The 15076-nt window shown below is 35.6% G+C and overlaps 2 protein-coding genes, 1 long non-coding RNA gene and 1 other non-coding gene across 8 annotated transcripts; 3 read left to right on the top strand and 1 right to left on the bottom strand.

Annotated features, from left to right (window-relative positions):
* Nucleotides 1-230: 230 nt before the first annotated feature.
* Nucleotides 231-9890, top strand: MTA1-like (metastasis associated 1-like). Of its 3 annotated transcripts, XM_033333329.2 has the most exons (12): nt 232-959; nt 1985-2052; nt 2206-2299; nt 4595-4777; nt 5967-6218; nt 6315-6586; nt 6674-6862; nt 6942-7364; nt 7490-8090; nt 8204-8353; nt 8654-8912; nt 9023-9890. In XM_033333329.2, exons 1-12 carry the CDS (start codon nt 845-847, stop codon nt 9159-9161), a joined length of 2745 nt encoding a protein of 914 aa, XP_033189220.2. In that variant the 5' UTR covers nt 232-844; the 3' UTR covers nt 9162-9890. The 3 variants fall into 3 exon arrangements, 2 of the variants coding, with proteins under 2 accessions (XP_033189220.2, XP_076480348.1); XR_013060042.1 differs by lacking the exon at nt 9023-9890 and having other exon boundaries at nt 231-959; nt 8204-8464; nt 8654-8792; XM_076624233.1 differs by lacking the exon at nt 4595-4777 and having other exon boundaries at nt 233-959.
* LOC117156386 (small nucleolar RNA U85) lies at nt 5067-5232 on the top strand. The gene has a single exon (XR_004464079.2). It is a non-coding gene; the product is annotated as a small nucleolar RNA U85 (small nucleolar RNA).
* LOC143303579 (uncharacterized) lies at nt 9813-12050 on the bottom strand. Of its 2 annotated transcripts, none has more exons than XR_013060046.1 (2): nt 11965-12050; nt 9813-11158 (listed from the first exon to the last, which is right to left on the bottom strand). It is a non-coding gene; the product is annotated as an uncharacterized LOC143303579 (long non-coding RNA). The 2 variants fall into 2 exon arrangements; XR_013060045.1 differs by lacking the exon at nt 11965-12050 and adding an exon at nt 11433-11842.
* On the top strand, nt 11987-15040 carry Sf3b2 (splicing factor 3B subunit 2). 2 transcript variants are annotated; one of them, XM_033333181.2, is made up of 4 exons: nt 11987-12118; nt 12324-12525; nt 12706-14811; nt 14891-15040. In XM_033333181.2, exons 2-4 carry the CDS (start codon nt 12502-12504, stop codon nt 14957-14959), a joined length of 2199 nt encoding a protein of 732 aa, XP_033189072.2. In that variant the 5' UTR covers nt 11987-12118; nt 12324-12501; the 3' UTR covers nt 14960-15040. The 2 variants fall into 2 exon arrangements, with proteins under 2 accessions (XP_033189072.2, XP_033189071.2); XM_033333180.2 differs by lacking the exon at nt 11987-12118 and having other exon boundaries at nt 12155-12525.
* Nucleotides 15041-15076: the final 36 nt, after the last annotated feature.

The raw sequence follows: 15076 nt of genomic DNA, 5'->3' as shown, positions 1-15076 counted from the left end.
AAATCATTCTATTGTATAAATATATTTAAAATCCAAAGTAAATATCTATTTACTTTTAATAAAAAATAATTACCCTTCTTAGACAAACATCTTATAGTAAATAATAGAAAAACATCAAGGAAATGATTTCGAATTTCGCGGGTATGCTGAAGAGTGCGCAGCAAATTTGCACTCTATCGTCCAGTTACCCCCACTCTTGCTTAAGGTAACGCAGACGCTTTCGAGACCGCGCAATCGTCGGGTCTTAGTAGTATCCGATCCGTGGCCTTATTTTGTGGTATTCGTTGACCGGGTTGTATCGTGTCTGATTACGTGTTTTCTATCAAAAATTCGTCGAAGTAGAATCTCATAATAGAATCGGAACGAATAAATAACACTTAGGGATCGCGAACAGATGTCTTAAGTGGAGTTTTTGAATGCACGCGGGTTACGAAGGAAAGCAAGTGAATCCAGAACCCCCGGTAGAGGGGAGCAGGCCGTATATTGCCTGATCGTATATGTAGCCCGCTCGGCAAAATGAAAATGGCGGTGTTCCTGTATGAACGGAGCAACGGCCACTGACGATGCTCGTTACGGTAACGGACACGTGAACCAAATTCAGTGTGTAATTTTTTTTATATATCTTGTGTGCATTTACGAATATCATTCAAGTGTTCTATATCTGTACGCGGAAAGAACCGGAGTCGATGTGCGAATAAGATTTAGAAAAGCTAGCGCGAAAATTTTTTTCCTCGATTATTGGGACAAACAAACACGATGGAGTGACACCGCGAAGTGTTAACTCCGTGGACAAGTGGGAAGTGTCGGCTAATAGATTCACGTAGTTGAAGGACGAGAAGCCTTCATGCCGATGCCGGCCGAATACCACGAGAACCACGGTAACCACGAGAACGCTAATTTCGCTCTCGGGGCCACACAGGACGCCAGCAACATGACGGCCAACATGTATCGAGTGGGAGGTAAAATAACCATGCACATTTCGCCGGCTGATGAGGCCATGCGTCCAACTATCGAAGCTCGCTCCTCATACCTTTAATTAACATACAGAAAATTCATGTTTGCAAATGGTGTCCACGATATGGCGTTTTCCCCCCCTTTTCTGTATCTTCGTCCCTATCTTCGTTTTACCCGCGCAGCCCCTTAACTTTCCACCTTTCCATCCAATCTCCCTACCCCCCTCTCTTTTCTGGCGTCCGTACGTACGTCTGCTTTCCTTCTGCTCTCCCTCTTTCCCCACTCTCGCCCTTCGTTCAGGTCATACTAATTTCTTGCATGATGATTCGGATGATTAAAATTCAATATTTCAGAATTTCCTTCTTTTTTCTATTTACTAATGTTTATTCTGTTTGAAAAAATTTCTTGATGATAGATCATCAGAATGTGTTTTCATCTACGCGCCAATGGTCCAGGGAACTAGTGTAATTTCAGCAAAATTATTTTTCCGTTTTCCTCTTTTTAATGTTGATTATGCAGGAAGAATCGAATATCAAGATCCAGACTGCATTTTGCGAACGTGCACTGGACTAGAATTTAGGATGTGTACATTCTATTTTTGTTTCTTTTCTACTACTCTGTAATTGTATACTTTGTTTTTTTCTGATAAGCATATTCTCTTTACGCAAATTACAAGATTCTTTTCTTTCTGTTCTCTTACTCTTATGCCGGCTGTATTTTCAAACAGTATAGCATCGATATTTGTATTTCATAGAAATATAAGTAAACATTTCATATATATATATAAGATTTTATATATCAATCGCTTCTCATTTATAAATGCACTAATATTTATATAATTAAATTACAAATATTTATGAATTGAAATTATTGATATGTTGCATGTAAAATATAATTAAACGGGTTTCTTTACACACACACACACACACACACACACACACACACACACACATTGTATATATACTATTATTACAGCTTTTCTCTTGTAAAGAAGCATTATTAAATACACTCCTCTTCTTTTAATTTATAGATTATGTATATTTTGAAACGTCCTCTACATCTCCCTACCAGATAAGAAGGATAGAAGAATTGAATAAGGTAAGAAATGAAATTATTGTTGTATTATGTTTCTTCTATTGTGATTGATATAAGTAAAGTTCAATTATGCAATGGTGCAGTAATTTAAATGTAACGCGGTATATGTATCTTTTTTTTGGAATATATATTTATAGAAGATTTTTGCTATTTTAGACGGCAAGTGGAAATGTTGAAGCAAAAGTCATGTGCTTCTTTAGGCGGAGGGATTTGCCATCTACATTAATTATGCTTGCAGATAAGCATCAGTGTAAGTAAAATTTATATTATTGTCAAAAGATATATTATAGTATAATGCTATGTTGCATTTTAAGAAACTTGAAAATACTTGCCTAGTATATTTTAATACGAAATTGGTTTTTACTTAGAATTTTAGACCATACATACAAACACACATATTATATTTTTTTGTGTAATTGATATCATGTTCAAATAGTATTAGATTTGAACGTGTAATTTATAAAAACTAGTATTTTAATAATTTTTTGTTGATGTTTAGTTGATTGAATACTAATACTAATGCATTGAAGATAAGGTAATAACGTTATTTATTTTACCTCGCGTCACGGTGCACGGTCGATAAGCATTCGCAAATGAAGAAAATAAAAATATTTTCGTATTGATTGCGAACATTTTTACTTTCTAGAAAGTACATATTTTGATCAATATTATTAATAGGTAGATTATGCTATATATATTAGATATTCAATTGATGATTGTTACTTCGAGAAATGATGTGATGAAAACGCATGCATAATTGGTGCTATTAACAGAAACGTTTACTATGTTGGTTTAAGAATATTCTTCATAGTTTCGAACGATTCGAGGCGATGAAAGCGTGAAATTGCTCGTTATTATCACTCCCATGTTCCCGCTAAAAGAGACGTGTAACAAATGAAATATCTTCTCAAAAAATGCATTTTCATTTCTATATAATGTTTTAACTAAAATCGAGAAAATATAATCGTTGGAATGTGTCGCCATCGTTGTTGCGATATTCAGAATTTTCAGACAAGTTACATTTCAGCATATACTTTCTCGCGCGAGGAAGATAATATGATTTCAAAAATAAAAAAATAACTTGTTCAATTTCACGCGTTTTAATACATATATACGCATATATATGTGCCTCCGAAGCTTTCTCGATTTTTCCTTTGCAATAGCAAAGATAATGAGACGCGGGGATTTGGGGGTGGGAATGTATAATAAGTAAAGTTGGGGGTGGCAGAGGGGTGAAATGGGGGTTGTATCGATCTGCCGGGGGTGGGCTGGGGGTGGTACGCCTGCCATCCCACCTCTCCCTCTTTCTACCTCTCACCCAAGTCCCTCATACCACCCCTCCTTGCTTCCCGCCACCCTGAACTAAATGAATGACTGACGCAGGGGTCGGTTGGGTATGTGTTGCGTGTACTCGGACACAGACTTGTAAGAACACCGATAGACATACACGATAACCGGACACATAGACATGTACGAATAACAGGCAGAGAGAAACAGGACACACGCGCGCGCGTGCACATATCCATACATACATAATGTTCGCGCGCAAACGAATGTATATGTGTCTCAGCGAAAATGGTGGGCCCCACTAGCCATCTTCGTTTTAAGCATTTACTCCCCCGCTTCTCTTTTCCTCCCTTCTCTTCTTTTCTACAGTATGTAGGTATATGTACGTGTATGTATACATGAATATACACTTTGTCGTGTCTCTTCCTCTTTGCCCGTAGCTCTATGTCCGTCTGCCGGTATTTGCTTCGAATCGGGTTTTTCCCCCCTTTTCTCTCGTTCTCTCTAGCTCCACCATTCCTATACTCTCAAATTTCAGAAAAAAATGTACGAATTTTGTCTTGAACAGATTCCGTATTGTTCTGTGTGGAACAGTATGAAAATATTAAAAAGAGTATGCGTTTGAGATGTCGCGCTTCTTCTCATGATCACAGAATCATTTCATTTCCATTTTTTCTTAACAACCTTTGATATATGAAATTCTTTAAATTTTTTATAATATTCGAGAATTGTGTGTAAATTCACTAAGATTTCTAATATTGTTTAGATTTGGTATTTTTTATAGTCGCAACTTTTATGATTCCAACTTAAAAACCGCTTTATAATGCAATAATTTGTAATGTGTGAAGATGATATTTGAAATAATAGTAATATTTTGATATTGTATGGTCATATTATTTTTGAAAATATTATTGTAGTCTATATTAATACCATTATATGATAAGCTTTTAAATAAAGGTCTTTGATGATTTACTTACATAATCACAGTATAATTGTAAATAGAAACGTGAGTGGAATTGGTTGACAGAATCAAAGTTATTTTTTATATCATATATGTATTAATTGTTTAGATATTAGCCACATGTAGCTAGATGTCATAATGGATGAAAACCATTGGCCAATGAAGTTGAAGGCTGCCTGCGTCCTTAGTTGTTAAATTTTATAGAAAAATAAATTTTGAAAGCATGTGTTAAAATTGTATTAGAGAAAAAGTATGATGAAAAACATAGTAGAGTGGGTTCTATGATACAAATTGCAGTGGCAAACGCGGAGCAGCAGAGGTCAGAATCCCCTGCAAACATGCAGAATCAGAAACTGGAGAATCCAGATACTACTAAGGAAATGACTAATAAAGATGGGATCGGGCCCAAAGTGATGAACAAAGGGGGCGGGAAGGGGGGCTGGCTGAAAGCTCCACTGTCAGAGGCCCAAGAGCCTCATGGTGAGTGAACTAGTCAGTTAAAAGGTGCCCCTTACAGATGAATTTTATTAGATTTCTTCACCATTTATGAGATTCTAAAGAAAACTATTAATACGAAAATTCAATGTATTTGTTGTTAATAGTAAATATTACATAATTTACATAATTTAAAACAAATAGTAATGAAAATTGAATGTTAATCAATTCATCAGTAAGTATTGCACAACATGCACCTTTTGGTTGTCTTGTTAGTCTCATATAGAAGCCAGTGATGATATAAGGCTAATGATCTAGCGGCGGGATTTATAAAATTCTTTGTAATCTTGGTGAATGGCATTAGTTTTGGCTGGATTCACTGTAAGGCCAAAGAAACAATAAATTGGGTTTAACTAAGGCCTCTTCCTTCAAGTTATATGGAAAGGGGATTTAATCATTAAGTGTGAAGCTTAATGAATCCATACATTCCATGACAATATACAGTTACAATCGTTTCATCATTCTTCCTATTTATTCGTATAATCATCTACATTTTTTATTAATCTTTTTACATGTCACTGCAATAGCAATTTTATTCTAATACATAAATCCTAAATTCATTCTCATTAAAACTATTCTAATAATTCTACTACGTAGACAAAAATCCCGCTGCACAAAATGATAATTCTTTAGTAATCTGAGGCTTCTTCAAATAATTTACATTTCTTTGGAAGCTAATTCCATTTCTGTTATGATATATAATACATCAATCAATGTTGCTTTTTCTTCTTTTGTTGCCCGCTCTCACTAATATTTTAGTTCACTGTCATAAGTTTTGATTGATTCTGCCACATTCCTACGTTTCATTTACATTTTATTTATTTATGTTACAAAAGAAAAATAATAATACTGATAAAAGGCCAAATTTGCATGAATAAATTTATGGATAATTCCATTTTTCATGAAAAAAAATTTAAATAATGTAAAAGATTAATATTTTTTGGAACATTTAATTAAAGATACTAGTAATCTTGCTTTAAATGTTGAATTTTTATTGGTATTATATTATATAAAAAACAATAAAATTACTTAGTTATTTTTTAATATATTACTTATATAGCCTTCATTAATCCTTTTATTTTTGAGTAAAATATTTTGTTATTTAAGCTTTTTTAGAATATTTATTTATACATTTGAGATAGTAAAATATAATTTTAATCCTTTTTACACACAGGGATGGAAGAAAATGTAGGTGGTGCTGGAGGAGTTACAGAATTAAGTTCTAAGCAACGTCATCAAATGAAGCACAGAGAACTGTTTCTATCGCGTCAGGTGGAAACAATGCCTGCAACTCATATAAGAGGCAAATGCTGTGTAACCTTATTAAATGAAACAGAATCTTTATTAAGCTATTTGAACAAAGAGGACTCTTTCTTCTATTGCTTAGTATTTGATCCTGCTCAACGTACTTTACTTGCTGATAAAGGTATTCATTAATATTACAAATTTTCAGATACTATAATCATATTTATTCCAACTTTCTGTTATATATTTAAACTTTAATCAATGTAAAACATTACAGGTGAAATTAGAGTAGGTAGTAGGTATCAAGCTGATGGAATAGCACCAGCTCCGCTGACACCTGCTGAAAGAGAGTCAGATCCTCGTAGGTTGCAAGATTTAGAAACGTTGGTTTGGACGCCACGGCATTCATTAACAGATCGTCAAATTGATCAATTCCTTGTTGTCAGTAGATCTGTAGGCACATTTGCAAGAGCTTTAGACTGTTCATCTTCGGTCAAACAACCATCATTACACATGTCTGCAGCAGCTGCATCTAGAGACATTACTCTTGTAAATATCATTATCATTGTTACTGTTGTATAACTATATAACTAACTATGAAGAAAAAACACACCTTACACCAGTTTATGTTTGTAGTTTCATGCAATGGATACTTTACATCGGCACAATTATGATGTTGCAAAAGCTATGTCATCATTAGTACCCAGCACTGGTCCAGTATTATGCAGAGATGAAATGGAAGAGTGGAGTGCGTCTGAAGCCAATCTTTTTGAAGAAGCCCTTGATAAGTATGGAAAGGATTTTTCTGATATACGTCAAGACTTTGTAAGTACACAAGATATTTGAAATCTCAAAGTTCATTACTTTATGATATGTTGTTTTATTAAATACTCGTATGTTTCAGTTACCATGGAAAACATTAAAGAACGTTATCGAATATTATTATATGTGGAAGACAACTGATAGATACGTACAACAAAAAAGGGTGAAAGCTGTAGAAGCTGAAAGTAAATTAAAACAGGTTTATATACCAAACTACAATAAAACAACTCCACCTACAACTGCCCCTTCTGCAGCAACAATTGTACCTCTTGGTAATAGTAATAGTAACAGTAATGGGAAACCAACGAATGTTCTCAACGGTAATAGTAATGGTAATATGACAACTGATAATAGCGGAATATTGATGGTTGGAGTTAGTGGAAAACCATGTGAAAGTTGTCAAGTAATGCAAAGTCCACAGTGGTATGCTTGGGGTCCATCACACATGCAATGTCGTCTTTGTCAGTCTTGTTGGACATATTGGAAGAAATATGGCGGTTTAAAGGTATATTTCAATAAACATATGTATATAAGTAATGATAATCATATAACGCACGAAAATATTTTATCTTTCTTTTCACTTTTTTTTTGCCTCCGCCCCCTCTCCAAAAAAAAACTTTTTCCATTTAGGTTCCATCACGTATGGACGATGTTGATATAGAAAGAAAAAGAGGTGGTACCGGTTCCGATGAAGAAAGCAAAGGAATAGGCGGTGCTCATAGACCTCATCGATGTAGCATTCCTTCTTGTGGTAAAGAGTTTAAACTCAAAGCACATCTAAGTCGTCATTACGCTAGTGCTCATGGCGTTGATTTACGTGGAAGCGGAGCAAGTGGAGGTGGTGGCGGTGGATCCCCCAGACCTGTGATGAAAACTCGATCAGCGTTTTATTTACGTACTTCAGCATTGGCGCGAGCTGCACGACGATTATGTGCAGCGCAATTACGCACACGTCATGCAGCGCGAGCACCTCATCAACCTATAAATGCAGCACCATTGCGACACCTTTGCGCCTCTCCTCAATTAACATCAAAAAGCCCTGCGGAGTTACGTATTTTAGCACGTGCTGTACGACCTCGACCTCGTCCTCGTGTAACCGATATAGCAACGCGTTTAGGTGATCATCCTGCTCCACGACAACCTGGAGATTGGGATTGGTTAGCCCTTACAGCGCCAGCACAACGAAAACAACCAGATCGGGTTTCTTTTCCTAGACCGCCAAAAGCACCAGGTGCAAAAGCTTTTATTGAATAAAATGTTTTTCTTATTGCTAATACAATTATATTTAATATCATGATTATTATTATTATGAGTATTATAATATCATGAGTTTTATTGTTATAGATGGAAGTCTTTTGTATGAAAGGGTACCAAATAAATCTGAAGTAGATAGGCTGACGGTAACTCCACCTCAACCTCAACCTAGTATGCAGGCTCAACAAACGATACTGAAACGCCCGAGACCTTCATTCGATGAAATCAACGGGTCAGATGGTAAGTTTTAGATTCATGTTTATTATATATGTATATTATGTAATTTTAGATCCTTGTATTGAATATGATTTTTGTTTACTGGCTTCTACTCTGATGTGGATTGGGATGAAGGTAAAATAATTGAGTGCCTAAGAGCTTTAAGTATTCAACCAATAAAACAAATAATCAAAATTATTAAATTGAACAGTTTAACATTTGTTCCAAAGGAATACACATCATCGGTTTAATAGTTTTATATTATTTTAATATTTCATGCATTTTAGAGATTAAATATTATATAAATATAAATACTTTTAATAGGTATTGCCCTAAGTGCAGGGCTCCCTGGTGGACCACCTGCAAAAAGGGCCCATCATTCTCAGCAGCTCCATTCTAAACATACTTTGGAACACACAACACCTGCTGTTCTTCCCCTAGCACCACCTCTGAATGGAAGAGCTGCTCATCCTCATATTCTGCCACATGGTCCACCACTATCTAGAAGTAATGTACGTAAGCAAGTGATTTCGTGGATGGATGCACCTGACGACGTTTACTTTCGTGCTTCAGATCAGACAAAGTGAGCATTGTTGCATGTTTTATAATATAATATTTCATTATACGCGTTTACTAATGGAACAAGAAAAGAAAGGTGCAAATATTTAGATTTGTATCGTTATAAATTTGCAGAAGACTTAGAAGAACCCTTTCATCGGCTGACCTTCGAAGGGCAGCGCGCAAACCTTGGCGTAGGTTACAAGGTCCTTTACATACCCCTCATCCACAGAGAGCAGTACGTGGAGATGACATGGTGGTCATCCTGGACTGAATCAGTAATACAATCAAGCAGGTGAACTGATAAGTCTGATCAGTTTGCTGCTAAAGGAACCATGCTGTTATTGTAATTTTAATGCCAGAGTCAGCACAGTGAAGATAACCCAGCTTTACGTATTGTCATTGACAATATTGATATTGAGCAAGGACTAATCGCTGTTTGGAATATTTTAAATCGATAATTTTCAACACAGCAAATCGCCGAAACTGGAGGCCTCGCTTAACGGAATTTGCATGTTACACTGACATCGCTGAAACATACTTCACATGTATGGACGAAAGGCAGCAGCTCTGGAACGAACTTTTATCGAATCCTAAGGGGAAAAAATGAAAATAAAAAATTGAGTCTGTCGGAGCAAAACATTTTTTATTCGTATTAATTAGTTATTGTTGTTATTAATAATAATTATTAATAATTGAATGTACATATACGTCATACCACACATATACACATAACCAGACAACACAAGTGTCCAGTGAGTGCTGGGTACAAGTTATTGGTTAAATTATCTCCATACCATGCGCATTAGCTCATTAAAAATGTTGCGTGTAACAGAGACAAGTGTGGAAGGAAAGGAGAGAAAGAGAGGGAGAGAAAGCGAAAGAGAGAAAGGATAAGAACGTACGTGAGAGAGAAGAAAGAATGCTCACTGTGAATATTTTTATTAAATTTTCAAGTTTAATGACTTAAGTCGCTACAATTAATAAATAAACATAAGCATAAGTGGAAGAATATACTAGTCCTTTTTCCATTCTATCCAGTTTCCTGTTATAGTTATATAAAATATGCATTATAAAAAATGTTTATATATATATATGTGTGTGTATTAATGCTATTCTTCATAGAATATTTTTTTTAATATTTATATTTAATACATTTATTCCGTTGGTAGTCAAATAATTTTCCGTGCTTGCATAAATTAAAATTTTATTTTTATGCTGTCAAACATACATATCTTTCCTCTTTTTCATTTATTTTTAAAGTATGGATATTACTGTGGTAATTAATATTGAATATTTACTCATATGATATGAACAAGATATAAATATTTCCGAACGAGAGAGAAATGTTTTTCAATTCAAGAAATTTTATCTTACATTTTCTTAACCTTTTATATGTCGGAGATGAAAGGACACCGGAGCCTTCCCTCTGGAACTTCGGGAAAATCCATAAAATTGTAATTAAAGTTTACAGTCGTAATTAAACAATCTGCCGTCATCCTACCCAATTGTACTTGTTTGCGATTTGTGATAATAAACTTGGGCTCAAGGCGACCATCAGTCGCCGAACGTAGCCGCGGTCAACGGGACGGGCGCTTCGCCTAACAAAGGTGTGGAGTTACAGTATGACCCTCATTAAAAGAAATACCAATAGAGGTACTTGACAGTAAAACATTCCAACGGTTCCTTCGGACAATGAATACCTGATGTTGAGGCACGTACACAGCACAAGTCCAGTTAGCCCGAGGACCCGCTATAAAACCTGGGTTTTTCCGGCAATTAAGATTTTCCAAACGGACAGACAGTCTTTGTCCCAAACTGACCAATTGACAGCGACGTCAATTTCCCTTACTTTCGGAACGAGGGCTATACCCGACGAATCCGATGATCTCGTGTCCTTAGACACACCCCATCATAGTTTTCCTCTGTGGCATCATTGGGATGAAAATTCATTCTTTCTTGAGATCCCACTGACGAAGGGAGTAGCGCCTGACGATCAGTGAGTTTGAGTTAGAGCAAGTATATCTTTCATCCCGTTGACCGTGGATTCGTCATCGAACTTAAGACCAACGTCACTAACATCGCAAGTGCCCAACCATCGCTGTTGATTGTCGAATCGGTAGTGTCCATACTCGTAGCATCAGGCCGTATCTTCGTTATTACACAACGATGGCCAACTCCAAGGGAGGTCTATCAAACGCCCACAACCCCGTTCCTGTCTCTTCTCCGACATATATGTATATACATATATTGTGATATAATTCAAAATGCCTGTATAATTTATATTACAATCATAATAACTTTTATCAGGTTTTATCAACATTTGTTAATAAAAATTCACGTTTTCCTATTGATTGTAAATAATGAGTTAAAATTGGAATGATAATTGAAACTGATAAAAGGTAATGCATTGTTTATTTCATTTTTTGTATATTTGGAAGTAAATTGTCTTATGAATTTTTAACTAATTTTTTAAATAAAAAATGATAAATTTTCTTAACTAATTGTTGACATTTTATTGAAATATTCAATAAGATGAACCAACCTTTTTAACAATAAGAAGTGTTCTCTAGTGTATATGTATTCTATGTTTTTTCGACACGTATGAACGTACTGTTGTATATACGTATGACATGCATACTTAGTTTATTATTACATAATGTAATATCAATATTTTTCTATTAAAGACTTGATTCCAAGTTGTAAATAAATATGTATCAATTTTTAATGTCTTAATACATGAACAGTAGAAAATACTGACATTGTCCGAAGGAACAAAAACTTGAAGATTTTCGTGCGTAATTTTATGACGAACACTTTCGCAGTTAAGAAACTATTTTTGAGTTGCGACTTTAGTACTTAGAACGATTTCTTTTAGTAATTGTAACAGTACTTTTAATTTCCCATATCTACCGTGGTTTCAATAGCCGAGAGTGCCATAAATAAAACAAATAATAATAAATGTGGTTACTTCCAAGGGGTAATTTATCTAATTGTAACAATTCCATTGATCGAGGGACACTCCGAAAAATTTCGGTGACCCTTACCTAAGTGAATTATTAAATACGAAGCCTTACGTTTTTCCCGCCCAGGATCTTCGGCACTTCGAGCGCACGGAAGAAGAATGAGCGAACCTGCTGATTGGCTATTTTCTTGCGTTCGATAAAAACCAATCAGCATGTATATTCCGTTTTGGGCCTTATTGGACGCCCAGTTGAAATTAGTAAGGAGGTTAGTTTCGTTTTTAAATCGTCTTATCGTCAACTTCTTTGAGCAGTCATAATCGTGGAATAAAGATTGTTTTACTCTCTTAGCATTTGGAGAGTACAATCCCAGTAGAGTTTTACATTTTGAATCAAATTAAGCTCTCAGCAATCTGAGGCTTAAATATCGTTTAACCGCACATAACGATCATTTGTAAATCTTACTTCAACAGTAGTCAAAGACAGTTCGAAATCTTCTCATCATTTGGAGAACAACACCCCTTAGTATCGTTGGTAGTTCTTCATTCGTTCATTCACTACTCTCACTTGTAAATAAGTTACCCAAGATTAATTCGGCGGGTAACAAGTGCAGTGCTGTGTCATCGTTATCGGACACACGTACGCACAGACATGGAGAATATAGCAGGAAATGAGGTTAGTTTTGTTTTCATTTCAAGGAAAATTATGTTAGTTATATATCAATTACTATAATGTTGATTTATATTTGAATTAAAATTTTACATAAATTTGTATTATGTTTCGTTGCGTATAAAGTACGCTTATAAACTGTAGTTTATTTATCTTAGTAATTTTCAATTATACACTTTGTAACAGACTCAACAAATAGCTCATCAAATGTCATCTTTAATGAATATGCCTCCAAATAATCATGGAGTACCAGGAATAGATCCTCCAAAAACATTACCTAGTTTATTAAGTCTGAAAGTAAGTCCGCCAAGTGAATTACAAAATCAGGCTTCATCGGATGATAATGGTCGAGATGCAGACAGTGATTCCATGAAATTACCAGCAGCTTTAGAACAAGCTCTAGCTTTTAAAACTGAAAGAGCTAAAGAAGTGGGAGCAGATCCAAATGATATAGTTTCATTAGGAAAGTCACCAAATCATGAAACTATAGGAGAAGATGTATCTCAGTTAGATGATGTCATACTTGAACCTGAAACAACAACAGAGAAAATAGATGTGAAGACCAATAAGACCAAAAAGAAGAAAAAGAAAAAGAGGAAGAAACACAATGGAAAGGAGGTGGAAAATAAAAAGGACAATGCAGAAAATGCAAAACCAAAAGAAGATGTGCCAGAAATTGAATACATTCAAGAAATTCCAACAGTTAATGACTTAGAACCAATGTATCGTCAATTTGCCAGAATATTTGAGGCATTCAAACTAACTGAACCTGAACCAAAATCTACAGAGGCAGAAAAGGGAGAACCAATAGGACAGTACCCACCAGTGACAACATTACAAACAACAGGTACTGTACCAAGTAAAGTACCACCATTGGATGATTTTGATGATGATGCAAATCAACAGCAACAACAGCAAGGAACTGGAGAGAATGGAGCTCCACGACTATCCAAGAGGAAACTGAAGAGGCTAACGCGTTTGAGTGTTGCAGAATTAAAACAACTTGTAGGACGACCAGATGTTGTAGAAATGCATGATGTTACTGCAAGGGACCCAAAACTTCTTGTACAACTAAAAGCCCACCGTAACACAGTGCCTGTACCCAGACACTGGTGTTTCAAAAGGAAATATTTACAAGGAAAACGTGGTATAGAAAAGCCTCCTTTTGACTTACCAGATTTCATAAAACGCACAGGTATTACAGAAATGAGGGCAAGTCTTCAAGAACGAGATGATACACGTACGTTAAAAGCTAAAATGCGAGAAAGAGCAAGACCTAAGCTTGGCAAAATAGACATTGACTATCAGAAATTACATGATGCATTCTTTAAATGGCAAACTAAACCTCGTATGACTATTCATGGCGATTTATATTATGAGGGTAAAGAATTTGAAACTCGATTAAAGGAAAAGAAACCTGGAGAACTGTCTGATGAATTGCGTACTGCCCTTGGCATGCCAGTAGGGCCTAATTGTCATAAAGTACCACCTCCATGGTTAATTGCTATGCAGCGGTATGGACCACCACCAAGTTATCCCAACTTAAAGATACCTGGTTTAAATGCACCAATTCCGGAAGGATGTGCATTTGGTTATCATGCTGGTGGTTGGGGAAAGCCTCCCGTAGATGAAACAGGTAGACCTTTGTATGGAGATGTATTTGGTATATCTCGTACACCAGGTGGAGATAATATGGATGAAGAAATAGATAGAGGTATGTGGGGTGAACCTGAATCAGAATCTTCTGGAGATGAAGATGAAGATGAAGATGCAGAGGAAGGTGGAGAAGGTGAAGGAGAAGGAAAAGATGGAGATGGAGATGCGAGTGGTTTAGTTACACCTGGTGCAGAAGGATTAATAACACCTAGTGGAATAACATCAATTCCGGCGGGATTGGAAACTCCAGAAACAATAGAATTAAGGAAAAAAAAAATTGAAAGCGAAATGGAAGGAGGTGATACTCCTGCTTTGTACACAGTTTTGCAAGAAAGACGAACAGAAGGTCTTGGAGCAAGCATGATGGGTAGTACGCATGTATATGATATGACTGGTGCAGCAGGAGGTCAAGCACCACCATCTGTAATTGCCGCACGACGTGGAGTAAGTGGGACAACATCAGATGGAAGAACGGAGAAAGATGGAGCTGTTGAATTAGCATTAGACCCAAGTGAATTAGACCTAGACTCTGAAGCAATGGCATCACGGTACGAAGAAACAATGAGGTCGCGACAAGCTCATTTAAGGAGAGAAGATTTATCAGACATGCTTCAAGATCATGTACAACGGCAAAAAGTAAGTATATTATTGGATATTGATAAATTTATAAATTGAATATTTATTAAATTAATTTTGCTTATCTCTCTCTTTACAGAGTAAACGCAAACGGCAACAAAGTCAAGATTCGAAAGCCTCCAAGAAATACAAAGAATTCAAATTTTAAGCATAATTAATTAAATGACATATTATATAAAAACAAAAATTACTTATTTAAAAAATATAGAAATTAAATATAGCGTCAGTACTTCTTGAATAATTGATTATTACCCTTAAATCATTA

The sequence above is a fragment of the Bombus vancouverensis genome, chromosome 14 (genome assembly GCF_051014615.1).
Source record: "Bombus vancouverensis nearcticus chromosome 14, iyBomVanc1_principal, whole genome shotgun sequence".
Lineage (NCBI taxonomy): Eukaryota > Metazoa > Arthropoda > Insecta > Hymenoptera > Apidae > Bombus > Bombus vancouverensis.
This window is presented reverse-complemented; position numbering and strand designations above follow the sequence as displayed.